This window comes from Bubalus bubalis, chromosome 9, assembly GCF_019923935.1.
Source record: "Bubalus bubalis isolate 160015118507 breed Murrah chromosome 9, NDDB_SH_1, whole genome shotgun sequence".
In the NCBI taxonomy this organism is placed as follows: domain Eukaryota; kingdom Metazoa; phylum Chordata; class Mammalia; order Artiodactyla; family Bovidae; genus Bubalus; species Bubalus bubalis.
Window position 1 is genome coordinate 59,614,166 of NC_059165.1, and position 17,252 is coordinate 59,631,417.

Consider the following 17,252-nt stretch of genomic DNA (forward strand, 5'->3'; position numbering starts at 1 on the left):
ACCCGCTGAAGGCATGAATGACTTTAGAGGTTTTAGCCTGATCTACACACATTTTAATTTAGCGACACAAACTAAACTATTTGTCGAAGTGCTTAAAAACCACACACGAAATCTGTGCATTGTGCTGTGTTTGGAAGGACGTGGAGAATCAAGGCAGGCCTATAGGTAACGTGGGGAAGACGTACTCTGAATCGGAATCCCGGTTATTTTAGGCGTTAACGACGGGGAAGGTAGGAAAACCAAGCAGCCCCCTCATGCGCAGGCGCAGAAGGAAAAGGCGCTATCAAACCTTTAGGGCGCGCCCTTCCCCCACCCTCTTTCCGGGCTTCTCCCACTGCGCAGGCGCAATAGTGAAGCAAGATGGCGGCCCCCGTGGATCTGGAGTTGAAGAAGGTAAAAGAGGGTCTTGAGCAGGCGGAAGCTTTTGTTTGGAAGCTAAGGGGACTGTGGACAAGAATATCGAATGAGTCTCGAGTGCTGCGGAAGGAAAGAGGCCTCAGGGAAATGGGGAATGGTTTCTCAGAGTTCAAAGGCGGGACCGGGCCTCCTTAGGCTGGAGTCGAGGGCGAGCGGCTCTTTGCCGGTAAGAGCCAGTTGGGCTGGGCCTGGTTAAGTTTGGCGGGCCTATAGCTGTTTTGTTCCCTTGTTCCGAGCTCCAGAGTCCTTTCGTTGCTCTTGGTGCCTTCAGTTCCATAGTGAGGCCTGAAGTGAGCGCTTCCAGTTGGAGCCTGTTTAGCCTGCTTGCCCGAGCTGTAGCATCTGTAATTCTGTATCCTAATTTACTTTGAAAAACTTCAAGTCCAGTCTGTTTTTAGGTCAGTTCTTTAATCCCATATCTTGTAAGGTCGCTTCATACAGTTCAGTCAGGTATCCTCATAGCAATGTTCATCTTAGGGCTTTGCCAACAACCGCCCCCCTCCCCGCCCCGCCGTTTTTAAAGACTTGTCAAAGAAGAAGCAAGTCAAAGTTTTCCAGATAAAATTGGTATCAAGGAATTGAGTTTCTCTTTTCAAACAGTTGCCTAGAAATGTTACACAGAAACGTTTTCACCACCTAAGAGTTGTCAGGATTCTGACACCACTACCGACTCAAAAGCATATCCTTTTTTTTTTTTTTTTTTTTGCGAAGGGAGGGAGAATGGGGATTGGAAAGGAGCCTAGACTTCATCTACTTTAAACCAATACTTTTCTAGAAAAGGAAACAGTTTAACAGAAGATTCAGCCCAAGCTTGGTTCTAGAATACTGCATTCTCTGCCTCACTTCACACCTTTTGACCACTACTTTAGGTTAGAAGAGCAAATTTTGTTTAAGACTGTCTTGTGATCAACCTTTGCATGAGAATAAGACAGTTGAAGTAGCTCTTCCACGTAATAGATGAAGCAGTGTATTATTGCTCTGAGGATTTGTGTGTGTGTGTGTGTGTATTGCGTTTTGTTTGGAACTTGCACCTTTACTCCTTACGGTGCTCTCTAGTGCTGTATTATCTCAGCTTTAACAATATACTAGCTTCCTTAGCAAACTGTGTCTTAAAGTGTTTTAAAAGTTTACCTTTTTTTTCTGTTAAAAGTTCAAATTTAAGTTAGGGTTTAGTGAGAGCTAACAATAGAATACAGCTGTGAATGGACTTACCCCTCAATATTATTTGAATCTGTTGCTGGGAAACCTATGGACAGTGAATGCAAACTAAGAAAATAATTACAGGCTTAAATTGGGTCGTTTTGGCAACCAATAAAATTACAGAAGAAACTTGTTTAAAGGTCTTTTAATATGTTTATAATTTTGGGGGGAGGGGGAGGGATGGAGACTAAACTTTAGGTACCTCCTCTCCCCTCTAGATAAATCTTTTGAAACCTTACTAGTAGGTGAGAACAAAGTCAGAATAAAAGTTTAGTAGCTTTTTGCCATGCATTGCAGCCACAGATGTTATTATTAAGGCAGAATTTGACAGCATCTGAAAATCATTCTAGGCACTTCAGAAGTATCGAAAACCTTTTGAGTTAAGAGTACTCAGAGGTCAAGTTTGGCTTATTGTGTACATATGAAGATTATGATGCAATTCTTTTATCAATGCTTTGAATTTTTTGTGTGTCTTTCTCTTAAAATATTCATTTTCTGAATATTACTGTGGATAGTAGAGTAGAAAGATTAAGTAACTAGCGGTCAGAAGAAGTTAAGTACTTGGTTTTTGAGCTAGTAGTTGTTCAGCCCTGTGAAGGTCATTTATATCTCTTCAGAATGTTTAGTTAATTTGTAAACTGTGCTTATGAATCTGCCATCCTTAACTCAGGATTATTGAAAAGAGAAAATGAGACATTTATTATCTGTCAGTATTCTCATATTAATATTCACATGTTAATATTTTGAACAAGTGTGGGAAAGTGCTTTAAATAATCTTGAGTAGTACAGATGTGGTGAGTTGTTACATTTATGGTTCTTGATTTGGGTCTCTGGGTTTCTGATTTTTGCCTTTAGAGCTTTTATTACTGCTTGGGTACCTGCTACTTGATATGGTTATTATTTACCATGCCTTTGTTCAGCTTCTTCAGATAGGTTGCATCTTCTGAGGACTGGGTAAGTTCAGTACAGTTGACTCTCAAACAGCATTGGTTTAAACTGCAGCGATCCAGTTGTACACAGATTTTTAAAATAGTAAATACTGGAGTACTACATGATATGTAGTTGGGTGAATCAGCAAATGTAGAACCAGGGATACAGAGGAACTGCAATATGGAGAGTCAACTATAAATTATACTTGGATTTTCAACTGCACGGAGGGTCAGTGCTTCTAATCACTGAATTGTTCAGGGCTCAAGTTTTTAGCAGACTGGCTTTGAGATGTTTGCTGTGGTAAATTTCACAGCTTTTTCTGTTTAGCTGGCTTCATTATAATATATTAGATTTGATTTAAACATTTACTGTAAAATGTTGCACCTACTAAATCAAGGACATTTCTTTTTAGGCCTTCACAGAGCTTCAAGCCAAAGTTATTGACACTCAACAGAAGGTGAAGCTTGCAGATGTACAGATTGAACAGCTGAACAGAACGAAAAAGCATGCACATCTTACAGATACAGAGATTATGACTTTGGTAGATGAGACTAACATGTATGAAGGTGTAGGAAGAATGTAAGTAAAGTATATCCTTAAGGGGGTTATCCTGAAAGAAGTTTATCTGAATTAAGTCATAGAATTTGTTCACTTTACAACTTGGGTTAAAGTATTATAGTAGCTTTAAAGAACACTAGGTCAAATATCTTTTTTCTTTTAAATGAGAAACTGAATTCCAGGTAGATGTGTTTAATCTTAAACTTCGAAGTACATTTTAAAAATATTTATTCCATGTTCTTCTCTCCATACTTAGGTACTTATGTGTGTAACTTCAATGGTAAAAATATGATTTGTTGTGAAAAGATGTTTATAGTAGTTTTGTGTGTGAAGATTTTTTTTTAAGTAGTTGTAGTTTTAACCTCTTCTTCCCAACCTGATTATTAATAGTCACACAAGTCATGAATCTTAGATGTCTGATCAGGTTGTAAAACAAAAATAAATATTCAGTTGTCTATTTAAATATACTCATTCTGTCAAACATGAGAAATCTAGTAAGTCAATTTACCTTGTTCGTTCTAATTCTTATTATATGATTAACCACCTGCACTTCACTTTTTTTTTTCTTTTAAAAACTATATTGCCATTCTGAGGGAGACTACATCTGCTTCATGTTCTCTAAGTGGTAAATAGGAATGGAAAAGCCCTTAACTGCAGGTCACATTCCATTACACTGAGCTAAAAGGAGACTGATTTTTTTTTTTTAAGTGAAGGAGGTACAAGAGAAGGGTTTTTCTGGAATTTGGTCTTTGAATATTACTTAGTAAGTGGACCATTACTTAAGTTTGGAGCTCCTTTACTTGGAAAGGAATTTGACCTCAGTCTAGGATGATTTGTTTTGTGATTGATTTGAAGGAAGCACGGCATGTGTAACATTTACTGATGGCTTTAGAATGACATCATGAGAAATAGACTCTGCTCATGGCTGGCTAATCCATATTGGTTTGAAACAGAAGTAGATTATGATAAACTGTTCGTCTGATTTGCTCTCTGAGAATAAACAGCATGGATAAGTAAATAAAATCTTATTGTTGGAGTCCATTTTTTCATTTTAGCTTGTTTTAAAAGGAAGAAAATTCCAATTTGAGAGTTTGTTACTGGGACACAAAAGAATTGGGATGAAAACAAAGTAGAACCCTTGAATATGTGTCTGTGTAGCATGAAGTGCATTGTTGGCATTCACTGCAGGATAATTTTATCTTTGTTATGAATATCCTTAGGTCTTAAAACAGTAATGGTAGCTTTTATAGCATGCTTGTTAACATGTTGTGCTTCGGTTTCACATCATTACATTAGCCTTTGCTTGCTGCCGTTAAAGAATTTCTCTCTCCTGAAAAGAAAAACACTTTGGTCTTTTGATCTATAGTGAATTTTTTTTTTTTAATAATTTTGTTTTTTTATTTGTTTCGGCTTTGCTGGGTCTTTGTTTCTGCACGCTGGCGCTCTCTAGTTTTGGGGAGCAGGGGCTACTCTGGTTGCAGCGCTCTGGCTTCTTGTTGTGGTGGCTTCTCTTGTTGCAGAGCACAGGCTCTAGGGTGCACAGTCTTCCGTAGTTGTAGTTCCCGGGCTCTAGAGTACAGGCCCAATAGTTGTGGCTCACAGGCTTAGCTGCTCCACGGTGTATGGGATCTTCTGGGACCAGGGATTGAACCTGTGTCTTCTGCACTGGTGGGCGGATTCTACCAGTGAGCCACCAGAGAAGCCCAATCTATAGTGAAGTTTTAATTTTTAATAGAATAATTTCATTTACTAAACATTCTGTGGAGATGGTAGACAAGTTGCCTTTTTTTGCTTATTGCCCAAAGTGCTACTTATTGGTTGTATTCCACTCCAAGAATTTTAGAGTTTAAAGGCTGGGATATGAATTAGTTAATGGTAGAACAGTAGTATTTCTAAAAGATTTATTTCATGTGAATTATGTTTCTTAAAAGAAATAAGTAGCTTTAAGTGTTTAGATAATGTGGAATATCTACACGGTTTTAAACTTTGGTTTTAAATTTGTCTTTTGTACTTTGTGCATCTCACTGGAGTTTGTAGGGGCATGTAAGGTAAGTTGTGTTTGTTGTTTGGCTAGAGTGTTAGTGCCCTCAGGAGGAAAAGACTTGCTGAGTATTAGTCTGGTCATGAGGATGTTCTCTTTCTTGATGCTAAGCCTGAAATAGCTATTTCTGAATTTATAGTCTTGAGTAATCTTGAGTATCATTGCGATTCACTTCTTTAATTCTAGTCTTTACCTTAATTTGTCTTTTCTTTTCCTTTTTGAAAATTGTTAGGGAATTCTAATTAGAATGCTAATTTTTCTCAAACTGTTGTTTTAAAACCAAGAATTATAAAATCTAAAACGTTACATTTTTGTTTTAGAACCTCCAGTTTTACCCTTGCTGAAATTCAGCCCTCTTGCCTGGACTAAGAAGCAATAGCTTCTGAACTGTTCTTTCTGCCCTTATTGTGTTGGTTTAAATGCTTTCTTCACACATCTGCCAGATATGATTATGTCATTATTTTTCATAAAATCTTTTGTTCATCCTTGGTTGCCCACAGGATAAAATCTAAACTTGTTAGCCTAGCATTCATGGTCATTCATAATCTGTCCTTAATTTACCCTTCTAGCCTCAAATCCTACCACTTTCTATTCCCAGGCTGAGGATAGCACATAAATTTCATCTCATGGACTTACTTCTTTTCATTGGTTTTGAGTTATCTGTTGAGTTTGAGTCTCATGTGGGCTTAAACATGCTTTAATTGATCAGTGAGGTCTGTCATGGGCTGAAGGTAGAAGGGGAGTAGCTCATGTACCCAAAATTGTTACCCTACCCTCGTCACATGGGCTTCCTCGCTCATGCCATGTTTTTGTGTTTTCTTGGTTTTGCTCCTTCTGTCCTTCTTGGCCTGCAGTATCCCACTTTTCCTCCTGAAATTCACATCCTTTAAGACAGAGCATATCTTCTCTGAAGAGTTTTCCATCTTCCCTGGCAGATTTACTAACATGTTCCTGAATGATACCAGAGCTTTTGTTCCTGTAGATAGTAGAACACGTGGGTGGTGACATGAGGGTAGCGGGCAGAACCTGATTGAGTTTGAAATGGTCTGGTCTCCCCAACTAGATTGTCAAAGACCATATACATATCTATCTTTGTTTCCTCAGTCCTCAGTATAATGTCTGGCACAAAATGCGTGTTAAATGTGTGTTGGTTTGAATTGAATATAATTCTGTTGGCTAAAATAACTGCATTTTCTTTTGGTCCTTTAGAAAGGAAATGTTTAGTAAGTGTCAGAGACTTAAGAATTGAAGTTTATTATGCTTTTTAAATATATGATTCAATAAAGAAGAAAATTTAAAAGTAACATATTTTGAGTAAGGTCAAAGGAATTGTTTCTGACCAAAATTATGTCCTCTAATCTGACAGAATTAATTCTTTATTAAATCTTGTGAGAAGGTTGACTAATTCTAAATGCCAACCAGTTGCAGAGATTGTCAGCATTGACAATATAGAAAAACCCCAAGCCTTTAGGATTACGCTGAGGGCAGTATAATCCTTGGAGAGTAAAGGCTGTTCTGTGCAGAGTAATACTGGTATAATTGTATATTTTACCTTGCTTATGCTTACATAGGATGGAAGTCATATTTTTCATTTTAGGGTGTGCATTTAGTTTACAAAGTCATTTCAAGCCCAGATGCCTTTCCCAGTCATGAGTATGGAGAAAACTGGTAGTGTTAAATATCTTTTATATGTGGCCATTTTCGGGTTAAAACAAAGAAAATCAAGCTACAGGGTAAGAGATGATGAATTGCTGTATACTATAAACTCTGCATATTCGTTGCTCAAAAGTTATCGTCCATCTAGTCTCTTGGCATGTTGCCAGCACATTTTAGTTCTCTTACTTCATATTCTTTGGAGGGGCTGTTATGTAGCCTGATACTACTACCACCAATTTCTAGTTTTGCTACTTAAGCTGTTTGTGAGCTGACCTCACCATACTGCTTTGAGAACTATGATGAAAGTTACAACTGTGGAATGATGTGTCTGAATAGTTGGACGTGTTTGTCTTTTCATCTTTCTAGCATGCAAGGAAGGAATAGACACAGATCTCAGATAAATATTACATGAATGTTTCTTGTAGATTTTTTGTGTGTGTGTGAATAAAAACCAAGCTTGTAATTATTTATGGTAGTTTTCTTCCATTTTCCTTTGCATAGTATAAATAAGAATATTTTTCAAAGTTAGTATTACATCTGAAAGTGCACATAAATGACATTTAGTCATACTGATGTTTGAAAGAACCATCATTAGAATAAAGGTCAAATTTATTTTTATTAACAATAGGTATGATCCAGACTCTGATTTGATATTAGGTCCATTATTCTAATATCTTTGTGCTTGAGCATTACATTAATAACACTTCTTCTTTCCAAAAGAGATAAATTAAGCTTTATATTTCTTTAATGAGAGGAACTTGAGTAGATTAGCCTTTGAGAAGAATGATTAGTGCCTTTCTAAAACTTGAACCTAACTAAAAATAACTTTGTACCATATTTAAACTAATTTAGAGGTATGCCACCATTCTGTGGATATTTTTTACATTTAAGGAACTAAGAATGAACAATGGTATAAATCTACCAACTAGATAAGTGTCTAGCAATGCAGAAATTGCTGTTTGGGAGCGGTGTTGCTATTTCTACTTGTTGAAGTAATTTGATGGTTGATCTCTGGTGGTTGAAAAATCCACAAGTATAAAACTTAAGATAAATGTGGCACAGGTAGAAAATGAAAACAGTAGGTATATTTCTGATGGGTAACAAAATTAAAAAAAAATCCAAATAATTGAACAGATTTTCAACTAATTATGATGTAGAAATCTGAACTGTGACAGTTTGGTTGAACTGCCCTTTGTTTAGAATGTTACGTTAGTTTTGTTTTGATTTTAATTTTTAGCTTGAATGTTGACTTGTAATTTGGATTGTAACATTTAGAAAAGTCAAGATGAAACATTTGCAGTTGCTCTTGGTTTAGATATATTAAATATTAGTCAAAAGGGATATAATCAGGCTGTCTTAAGTTTTGCAGCCATTTTACTTCATGTAGAGTTGATATTCCAGTCAATTTGAGGTAATTTTAAAGCTGAAGATAAGTTGCATTATATTTTATTCCTAATACATTAGGAGACAAACCACAGATCTTGGTGTAATAGACATTGTTAAGTATTATTGATATTATAGTAATAATAGTCTCACTAGAACCAAGTTTAGATATTTTATGCTTACTGTTGGAGAGAAAAAATGCAGTCTACTTTTGGTGTGAGGGTCACATTGCAAATTCAAATTTATAAGCTCCTTTATATACTGTCTTTAAAGGTGTTAGTCTGTATTTTAGAGCAGAGAAAATGAAGCAAAGATAAAATAATTTTCAGTGGTAAGAAGAAATTTAATCATTTTTTAGGTTTTATTTTAAAAGGAAGAGGAGTTTTGATGTTGAGCTGCTTTTCCTAATAGAATATGAACCACCCTTCTTGTGTTTTTATACAGAGCTGTATAAAGTCATGGCTTTCATTTCTCAGAGTTCTAATGTGGAAAAAACAACTCTTTCTGTTGTGCAGGGGAAAATGACTTCAGTTTTGTTGATGTTGAGTATGTATATAACCCCAGCTGGGCATAGTCTCCTCTTCCACAGATGTGATACTCTAGGGAGAGGAGATTTCTGAGTCATAGTCTTAATTTTCTTAAGCTGTCAGTGATTTAAAAACTTGGTGTTCATTATAAGTCTTCTGACTGGTGTGTAGAATGACATCACTGTTTTTATGCCAGGAGAAGTTAACAAACATTTGCGTAGGAATGACATAGCTATGTTTCTTCTGCAGAAAGAGTAGTTTTAATAATTCTCTCCCTTCTTCCCCTCCCATGTCCTCCAAGATCCAAACAATCTCATTGAAACACTGGAAATTAATTTCCAAAATGTTGTGTTATTTAGGAGTTTATTGTTAAAAAAAAAAAAAGAGAGTTTGTACACTTACCTTGGGATGTACAAACATACTGAAATAAAAATTTTATTTAATGTGTCTTTGTTGTAGGGTTGGTTCATTTATGCTAGAACTTGTTGAGAAAAGGTAAATGTAATTGATTGATTTTGTTACTGTTACTTGGAGGAGTTTGCTTCTGCCATCTCCTGACATCAAAAAGCCTGCCTTTTTTTTCCTCATGTGCTTTTGTTGCATGAAAGTAATTAATCAGCAACATGAGAGGATAGTGGTACAGTGTATTCCAGTTGGTGATAAGCACGAAATTAATGTAGTTAACTGAGGGAAGGGTGAAAAAAATTACCTTGTTGTTCCTCTGTAAATAAAAATAAAGCTAGCAGTAATCTTGAACTTTGTTCCTTTGTCCTTGGGGATTTGGGTGCTGTAACTGACTTAAATCAGGTTGAATTTCTCTGAAGTAAAAAACAATCAATTTTAAGCTGTACCAAGGATTTTCTGATTTTAGCTGTCACTTATCTCATAGTGGCAAATTTAGGAACAACTTGCTATCTAATCTGTTTGAGAGAAGACTGATATGGTCAGGTCAAGGAACATAATCTGCTTAATGAAACATCCAAAAAAGAACTAGAAAAAAAAAACTGGCTTAAAAGTAAGAGCCAGTCCATATATATGAATATACAAGTAATGACTTATTGGTGTTTTTTCCATCTATTAGTTTTGTCAGGAATTGCTGTGAATTGCAAATGTCTTTTGCCCAGATAGAATAATTAGGATTGCATTGTGTTGCATGCACCATTAGTGCCTGTGGTTTTGTGAAGAATGCATGCCCACTTTATTTTTAGAATTTAGGTCTGAATGGACATTCTGGGAGAACGTTATCTAGTTGTTCTGACCAGAAACGCTCATTGCCAACTCTTGTTCTAAGATCAGTTACCTTGAAATGAACCAGATTACTTGGAAAACACTACCCTTTGGCTTTGAAGGGCTACCCTTTGAGGACTTGAAATATTCTTACATCAAAATTTCACAGCAGGAGGAGCCCAGTATCGAAAATGTATCTTTAAATAGGTAAGAGCATAACTGGCCTAAGCAAAGCCTTTTACATTGTTTGGCTTAGGGTAAAAAGATTTGGACCACAGTATGCATCCTGTATGTGTGTAATTCTTTTGTGCTTGTACCAAATTGTATTTATGTTTCTCTGTGACTTTCTGCTTTTGCACCAATAGTCTTCTGTTTGTGTTCTTCAGTACTCATTTTTTATTATCTGGTGATTCTAGTTTATCCAGTGTTATATTTTAACCTACGAGTGAAATAAAGATCACATCTTGGACAAATTTATAGCATAGCTCGATGCTTATGTGTGGAAATGTTTAGGTTTTGATGAGGCCAGAGTAAAAGTGGTAAACATCAGAGGTGATTATTTACCAGAATGCTTAGAATACCAAGTAGTGACCAAAAATAAGTGTCATGTTTAAAATAGATTAACATACTACTGTTTCTAATTTTGGAGTAATACTTTGATTTAAAAAATACACAGTGATTTTTAACTAGTACAGATTGAACCTATCAGTATATGAGTTACTCATCTAGAACAAGGAATGTTTACATGAAATTGGGTTCCTGATGGAACCATGATTTTTTAAAATAATTCCAGTGAATTCCCAATCCTCATCTTATTTAACCTATCAGTAGCATTTAGTCCAGTTTATATTTCTTTCCTTTATGTACTTTTTTCCCATGGCTTCTAGGATACTGCCTCTTAGTTTTCCTTCAATTTCACTGGTCATTCCTTCTCAGTCTCCTTCACTGTTTCCTTTTCTTTCCCATTTCCAAATATTGTTTGGGCTCATCTCAGCCTTTGGATTTTTTTTCTCTTTTCTTATATATAGTCAGTTTCTTAGTGATCTCATCCAGGCTTCTCTCTTTAAATGCTTTTTTGTATTCTGACAACTCCCAGAATTTTATCTTCCCTTCCCTGAACTCCAGACTTGGATATATCTACCTCCTTCCTTTACATTTCTTTTTGATGGGCTAATAGGCATCTCAAAACTAACTTGACCAAAATAAAAATATTATTTAAAATTTTGTGTATTTTTGGCCGTGCTGAGTCTTCATTGCTTTTCACGGGCTTTCTCTAGTTGCGGCGAACGGGGGCCACCCTTTGTTTTGGTGCAGGCTTCTGATTGCAGTGGCTTCTCTTGTTGTAGAGCACAGACACTAGAGCACAGGCTCAGTAGTTGTGGCACATAGGCTCAGTTGCTCCATGGCATGTGGAATCTTCCTGCACCAGGGATTGAACCCTTGTCACCTGCCTTCGCAGGTGGATTTCTTTCCAGTGTGCCACCAGGGGAGTCCAAAATGTTGTGGCAGTCTGAATAGGGTTGACGAGTTGGAAAAGAATTTCCAGACACAGAGTATTTCAGAAAGGAGTGAATTTATTGAGAACAAAGAGCAGAGATAGTGAGGGGCATTGCAAATGCCGACTTTCTGACACACCAGCGAGAGCCGGCTGTGAGAACAACAGGCCGGCTCAGGGAGAGCTGTCGCTTTTCATGGTTTAAGTACCCAATTTTTATAGCCTCGGGACAAAGAAGAATCCTACTGGAAGGATGGCATTAGGTAATTGGTGAGGGTGCTATAGGGTGAGTACTGGAGTGGCATTTTTGCCTAATTTGGAGTCAGGAAGCTGGCTGGTAATGATCAGGGGGGCTTTTGGCAGGCAGTGGTTACAAAGGGGCTCAGTCAACTTGAGAGGTGACCTTGGTTCTGGGCTTTACATCTATGGCCTTGGTACGAGGCCTTGCTACTGTGATCTTGGGATGGGACTCCACACAAAATTCTTATTCTTTACAAATTAACCAGTTCCTTCTTCAGTCTTTCTCATTTCAGCAAATGCATTTTCTTTCCTTTTAGTTCTTCTAAATCTTGGCTCATCCTTGACTCCTCTCTTTTAGTCTTAAGTTCAGTCCGTTAGCAAAGACTGTCTAAATTTTGTCTAGAATCTGCACATTACTTGTTACCAAGTTGGTCTAAACTGTCATTGGATTGCAGTTTTCTCTTAAATGGGTTTCCTGCTTCCATCCTTACCACATTATAGCTTTTCTCAACTGTGTAGCCAGAGTGATTCTTTTTTTTTTTTTTTAATTAATTTTTAGGCTGTGCTGGGTCTTCGTTGCTGCTTTCAGGCTTTCTCTAGTTGAGGCAAGCAGGGGCTACTCTCTAGTTGCAGTCTGCGGGCTTCCCATTGTGGTGGCTTCTCTTGTTGCAGAGCATGGGCTCCAGGGCACAGGGCTTCAGTAATTGTAGCGCACAGGCTCAGTAGTTGTGATGCACTGGGCTTAATTGCCCTCTGGCATGTGAAGTCTTCCCCAACTAGGGATCGAACCCATGTCCCTTGCATTGGCAGGTGGAGTCTTAAGCACTGCACCATCAAGAAAGTCCGAGAGTGATTCTTTTACAATATAGATCTTTCTTCCAGATGTCTGTATGGCTTATAACTTCCCTTCCTTCAGTCTGTACTAAGTAGGCATTGAGACCTTTTGTGACTACCCTATTTAGTTATTTATCAATATATTAAATTTTTTAATTGATATATAGTTAATTACAATGTTGTGTTACTTTCTGCAAAATAGCGAAGTGAATCAGTTATACATATATGTATATCCAATCTTAATGACCGCCCAGTTTAAAATTGGTATATGCATACTTCACCTCCCACCTACTTGCCTTGTGTACTCTTTTTTTTTTCCTTGGCTTTATTTTTCTCCTGCCACTTTAAACCATCTGGCATACCATAGTACTAACTGTCTATCTTTCTTAAATCAACTTTATTGAGCTATAACTTACATATAGTAAAATGCATTCATTTTAAGAGTAGAGTTGGGTGAATTTTGACAAAGTGGTGGTTATACTCCAATCATGATATAGAACATTTTCATCTCTCTAAAATGTTCTTCCTTGCTTTAGCCAATGCACTCCCCTAAATCCTGCCCTGGGCAACTGATAGTCAGATTTCTATCGCTGTAGATTAGTTTTGCCTGTTTTAGAACTTTATATAGAATATATAAGTAGAATCATTATGGTATATACTCCTTTTGTGGCTTCTTTGATTAAGCTTAATACTTCTGAGATCTGTCCATATCGTGCCTATTAGTCTTCCTCAGGGACTGTATTTTGGGCTTTAGTTCCACTTTTTAAAGTATTCTTGCCTCTGCCCTCCCCCCTGTGTTTGCCAGCTTCATCTTGAGATTGGTTGCAGGAATTCCAAGGATTTCATTCAGGTGTGACAACATCCAGAGTTAGAAAGTTATCATGTTTTTTTGTGTCACTTTTTGTGAGCAAAGAAATCTTTCCTTGAAGTCATCAAAAGGACCATCTCTCATATTTCACGACAAGAGCTGAGCTACATGCTTGGCTTAAATCTTGGGGGTTGGAACTGCCATAATTAGGAAAGACCAAAATTTACTGCAGAATTCACCTCCCGGAGTCACTCAACAGCGCAGGCTACCCAGACAAAACTGGGACTCTGTCAATAAAGAAGAACAGATATTGGATAGCCAACCAGTAGCATCTGCTAAAATCATCAACAGTAATCATTGCAGTGTCCAACAGTTCAGGGCTAGCTACATAAGAATTATGTAAAATATTTAAGAAGAATTAGGGAGTTTAATTAGGGAATATAGGTGGGAAATTCTTGAAGTAATTCAGGAGTATAGTATTAAGGGCATAATTAAGGTGGAAGAAGTGGGATGGAGAGGAAGAGGGTGAAAGAAAGTGATGAGCCTTGGAGATAAATTGGGAATATGGGGGCACAGAGAATAGCTATAGGTTTGGGACTTAGGTGAGTGGGCAAGTGGTGACATTGATAGAGACTGCATTTGAAATGGGGAAACCTGATTGTAGGCAGTGTTGGCCTGGGTAGATAAAATGAGTTTAATTTGGGACTTGTTGAATTTGAGGAAATGTGGAAAATATAAGTGGAAGTGACCATTAGATGATAGTGCAGGTGATAGGGATTTGTACTATTTTGAGATTCATTAGCCAAGTTTGTGGTGGTTTAGTCGTTAAAGCCATGACCAACTCTTGTGACCCCATGGACTGTAGCCTACCAGGCTCCTCTGTCCATGGGATTTCTCAGGCAAAAGTATTGATGTGGATTGCCATTTCCTTCTCCAGGGAATCTTCCTGACCCAGGGATTAAACCTGTGTCTACTGCATTGCAGGTGGATTCTTTACTGCTGAGACAGCCAAGTTTAAGCCTTGAAAATAAAAGAGTTCTCAGAGGGACTTTGGGTACAAATAGCTTAGCCCAGAGCTTGCATAGTGTTTTTAATATGGGCACTGGAAGAGAAAAGGAAAGAAGGACTTAAAGAATATAGTAGTTGGTAAGGGGAGCATGAATAGTACAGTACTAAGATGCAGCAGTATCACTCAGTTTATATTAATTTTTGATAATATTCTGTAGGTTTTTATCAGGGAATCTCCTATATGCTTTTAACATGTTCTCAACCTGCTTTATTTTAATTAATAGACTTTTATTTTTTAGAGCATAACTTTAAAAGAAAACTGAGCAGAAAGTACCAAGAGCTCTCACATTCTTCCTCCCCAGTCTCCTCCTTTTATATCTTGAATTTGTGTAGTATATTTGTTTCAGTTGAAGGAATATTGATACATTATGATTAATAAGATCCAGTGGGCTCCCTGGTGGCTTAGTCAGGAGATGTGTGTAGTATTTTAGTTCCCCAGCCAGGGATTGATCCCATATCCTCTGCATTGAAAATGGTGAGTAGCCACTGGACTGCCAGGGAAATTCCAGCTCACTTCTTTTTTTTTTTTTTTTTTTTTTTTTAAATTTATTTATTTTTGGCTGTGCTGAGTCTTTGTTGCTGTGCAGACTTTTTCTCTAGTTGCAGTGAGCAGAGACTACTCTCCAATTGCAGTTGCTGGCTTCTCATTGCCGTGGCTTTTCTTGTTGTGGAGCATGGGCTTTAGAGCCTAAGGGCTTCAGTAGTTGCGGCTCTCGGGCTCTAGAGCACAGACTCAGTAGTGTGGTGCCCGGGCTTAGTTGTTCTGTGGTATATGGGATCTTCCCAGATCAGGGATCCAACCCATGTCTGCTGCATTGGCAGGCAGATTCTTTATCACTGAGCCAGCAGGGAAGCCTTCATTTCTTTTTTAATTTCCTTTTTTTCTCACAGTGTTTCCGTCTGTCAGTTCTGTTGTTATATCTTTGAGTGTACTTATTATTTTGTTTATTTAAAACATTTTATTGGAGTAGAGTTGATTTATAAGGTTGTGTTAGTTTGGGTGTACAGTAAAGTCATTCAGTTATATTCATTATTTTTCAGATTCTTTTTTTTTTTTTTTTTTTTTAAATATTTATTCATTTATTTGGTTGCACCAGGTCTTAGTTGCAGCATGTGGGATCTAGTTCCCTGACCAGGGATCGAACCTGGGCCCCCTGCTTTGGGAGCTGAGAGAGTTAACCACTGGACCAGCAGGGAAGTCCCTATTTTTCAGATTCTTTTCTCGTATTGGTTATCACAGAACATTGAGTAGTTCATAAGGTATACAGTAGGTTCTTGTTGATTATCTGTCTTATAAATAATACTGCATGTATGTTAATCTCAAGCTCCTAATTATCCCTTCCCACCACATTTCCCTTTTGGTAACCATATTTATAAAATGTTTGTATCTGGATATCTGTTTAATCAAATAATCTGTAAGTCTGTTTCTGTTTTGTGATTAAGTTCATTTCTATCATTTTTTAAAAATTACATTCCACATATGAATGATATCATTTGATATTTCTATTTGACTTACTTCCATAGTATGATAATCTCTAGTTCCATTCATGTTGCTGCAGATGGCATTATTTCATTCCTTTTTATGTCTGAGTAATATTCCAGTGTGTGTGTGTGTGTGTGCGTGTGTGTATGTGTATATATATACTACATTTCTTTATCCATTCTTCTGTTGATGAACATTTGGGTTGCTTCCATGTCTTATAATTGCAGATAGTACTGCAGGGAACATTGGAGTGCATGTATGTTTTCACACCATGGTTTCCTCCATATATATTCTGAGCATATTTTCATGTGCTTCTGGTTTATGCTGTGTGTTTCCTTTGGAGAATTTTCTATTTTAGATCTTGTGTCCAGTTTTTGATTGATTTTTGAATTGAGCTGCCGGAGCTTTTTGTATATTTTGGAGATTAATCCGTCAATGGTTGCATTATTGGAAATATTTTCTCCCATTCTGTGGATTGTCTTTTCATTTTGCTTATGGTTTCCTTTGCTGTGCAAAGCTTTTGAGTTTATTAGGTCCCATTTGTTTGTTTTTGTTTTGATTTTCATCACTCTAGGAGGTGACGCAAAGAAGATATCACTGCGATTTATATCATAGAGTATTCTGCCTGTGTTTTACTCTTAAGGGTTTTATAGCGTCTGGCCTTAGAGTTTTGAATTTATTTTTGTGTATGGTGTTAAAAATAGTTCTATTTCATTTTTTACATGTAGCTGTCCAGTTTTCCTAGCACCACTTATTGAAGAGACACTCTTTTCTCCATTGTATATTTTTATCTCCTTTGTCATAGATTAATTGACCATAGGTGCTTGGATTTATTTCTGGGCATTTTGTCTTGTTCAGTTGATCTGTATTTCTGTTTTTGTGCCTGTACCATACTGTTTTTTTTTTTTTAGTTTATTTTTAATTGGAGGATAATTGCTTTACAATGTTATGTTGGTTTCTGCCATATATCAACATGAATCAGCCATAGGTATACATATGTCCTCTCCCTCTCCCTCCCATCTCCCACCCCATCCCACCCTCTAGCTTGTCATAGAGCACCCAGTTGAGCTCCCTGTGTCATACATCAAATTCCCACTGGCTGTTTTACCAATGGTAATGCATATGTACCACTGTTTTGATGACTGTAGCTTTGTGGTATAGTGTGCAGCTAGTGAGCCTGATTCCTCTGGCTCTTTTTCTTTCTCTAGATTGCTTTGGCTATTCAGGGTCTTTTGTGTTTCAATAGAAATTAAATTTTTTGATCTAGTTCTGTGAAAAATGCCATTGGTAATTTGACAGGGATTACATTGAATCTATAGATTGCTTTGGGTAGCATATTCATTTTAATAATATTGATTATTCCAATCCAAGAACATGATATATCT

General features: G+C 37.1%; 1 protein-coding gene across 16 annotated transcripts in view; it reads left to right on the forward strand.

Moving 5' to 3' along the window:
• The first annotated feature begins 236 nt into the window (after positions 1-236).
• The window catches only part of PFDN1 (prefoldin subunit 1), an 81,823-nt gene continuing 64,807 nt past the window's right edge, over positions 237-17,252 (forward strand). For 8 of the 16 annotated variants that reach the window (XM_044947585.1, XR_006553363.1, XR_006553364.1 and 5 more), the window contains exons 1-2: positions 411-583; positions 2,960-3,126. In XM_044947585.1, the coding sequence (XP_044803520.1) occupies positions 464-583; positions 2,960-3,126 (287 nt within the window). In that variant the 5' untranslated portion in view covers positions 411-463. The other 8 variants (XM_044947588.1, XM_044947587.1, XM_044947590.1 and 5 more) reach the window with 6 other exon arrangements.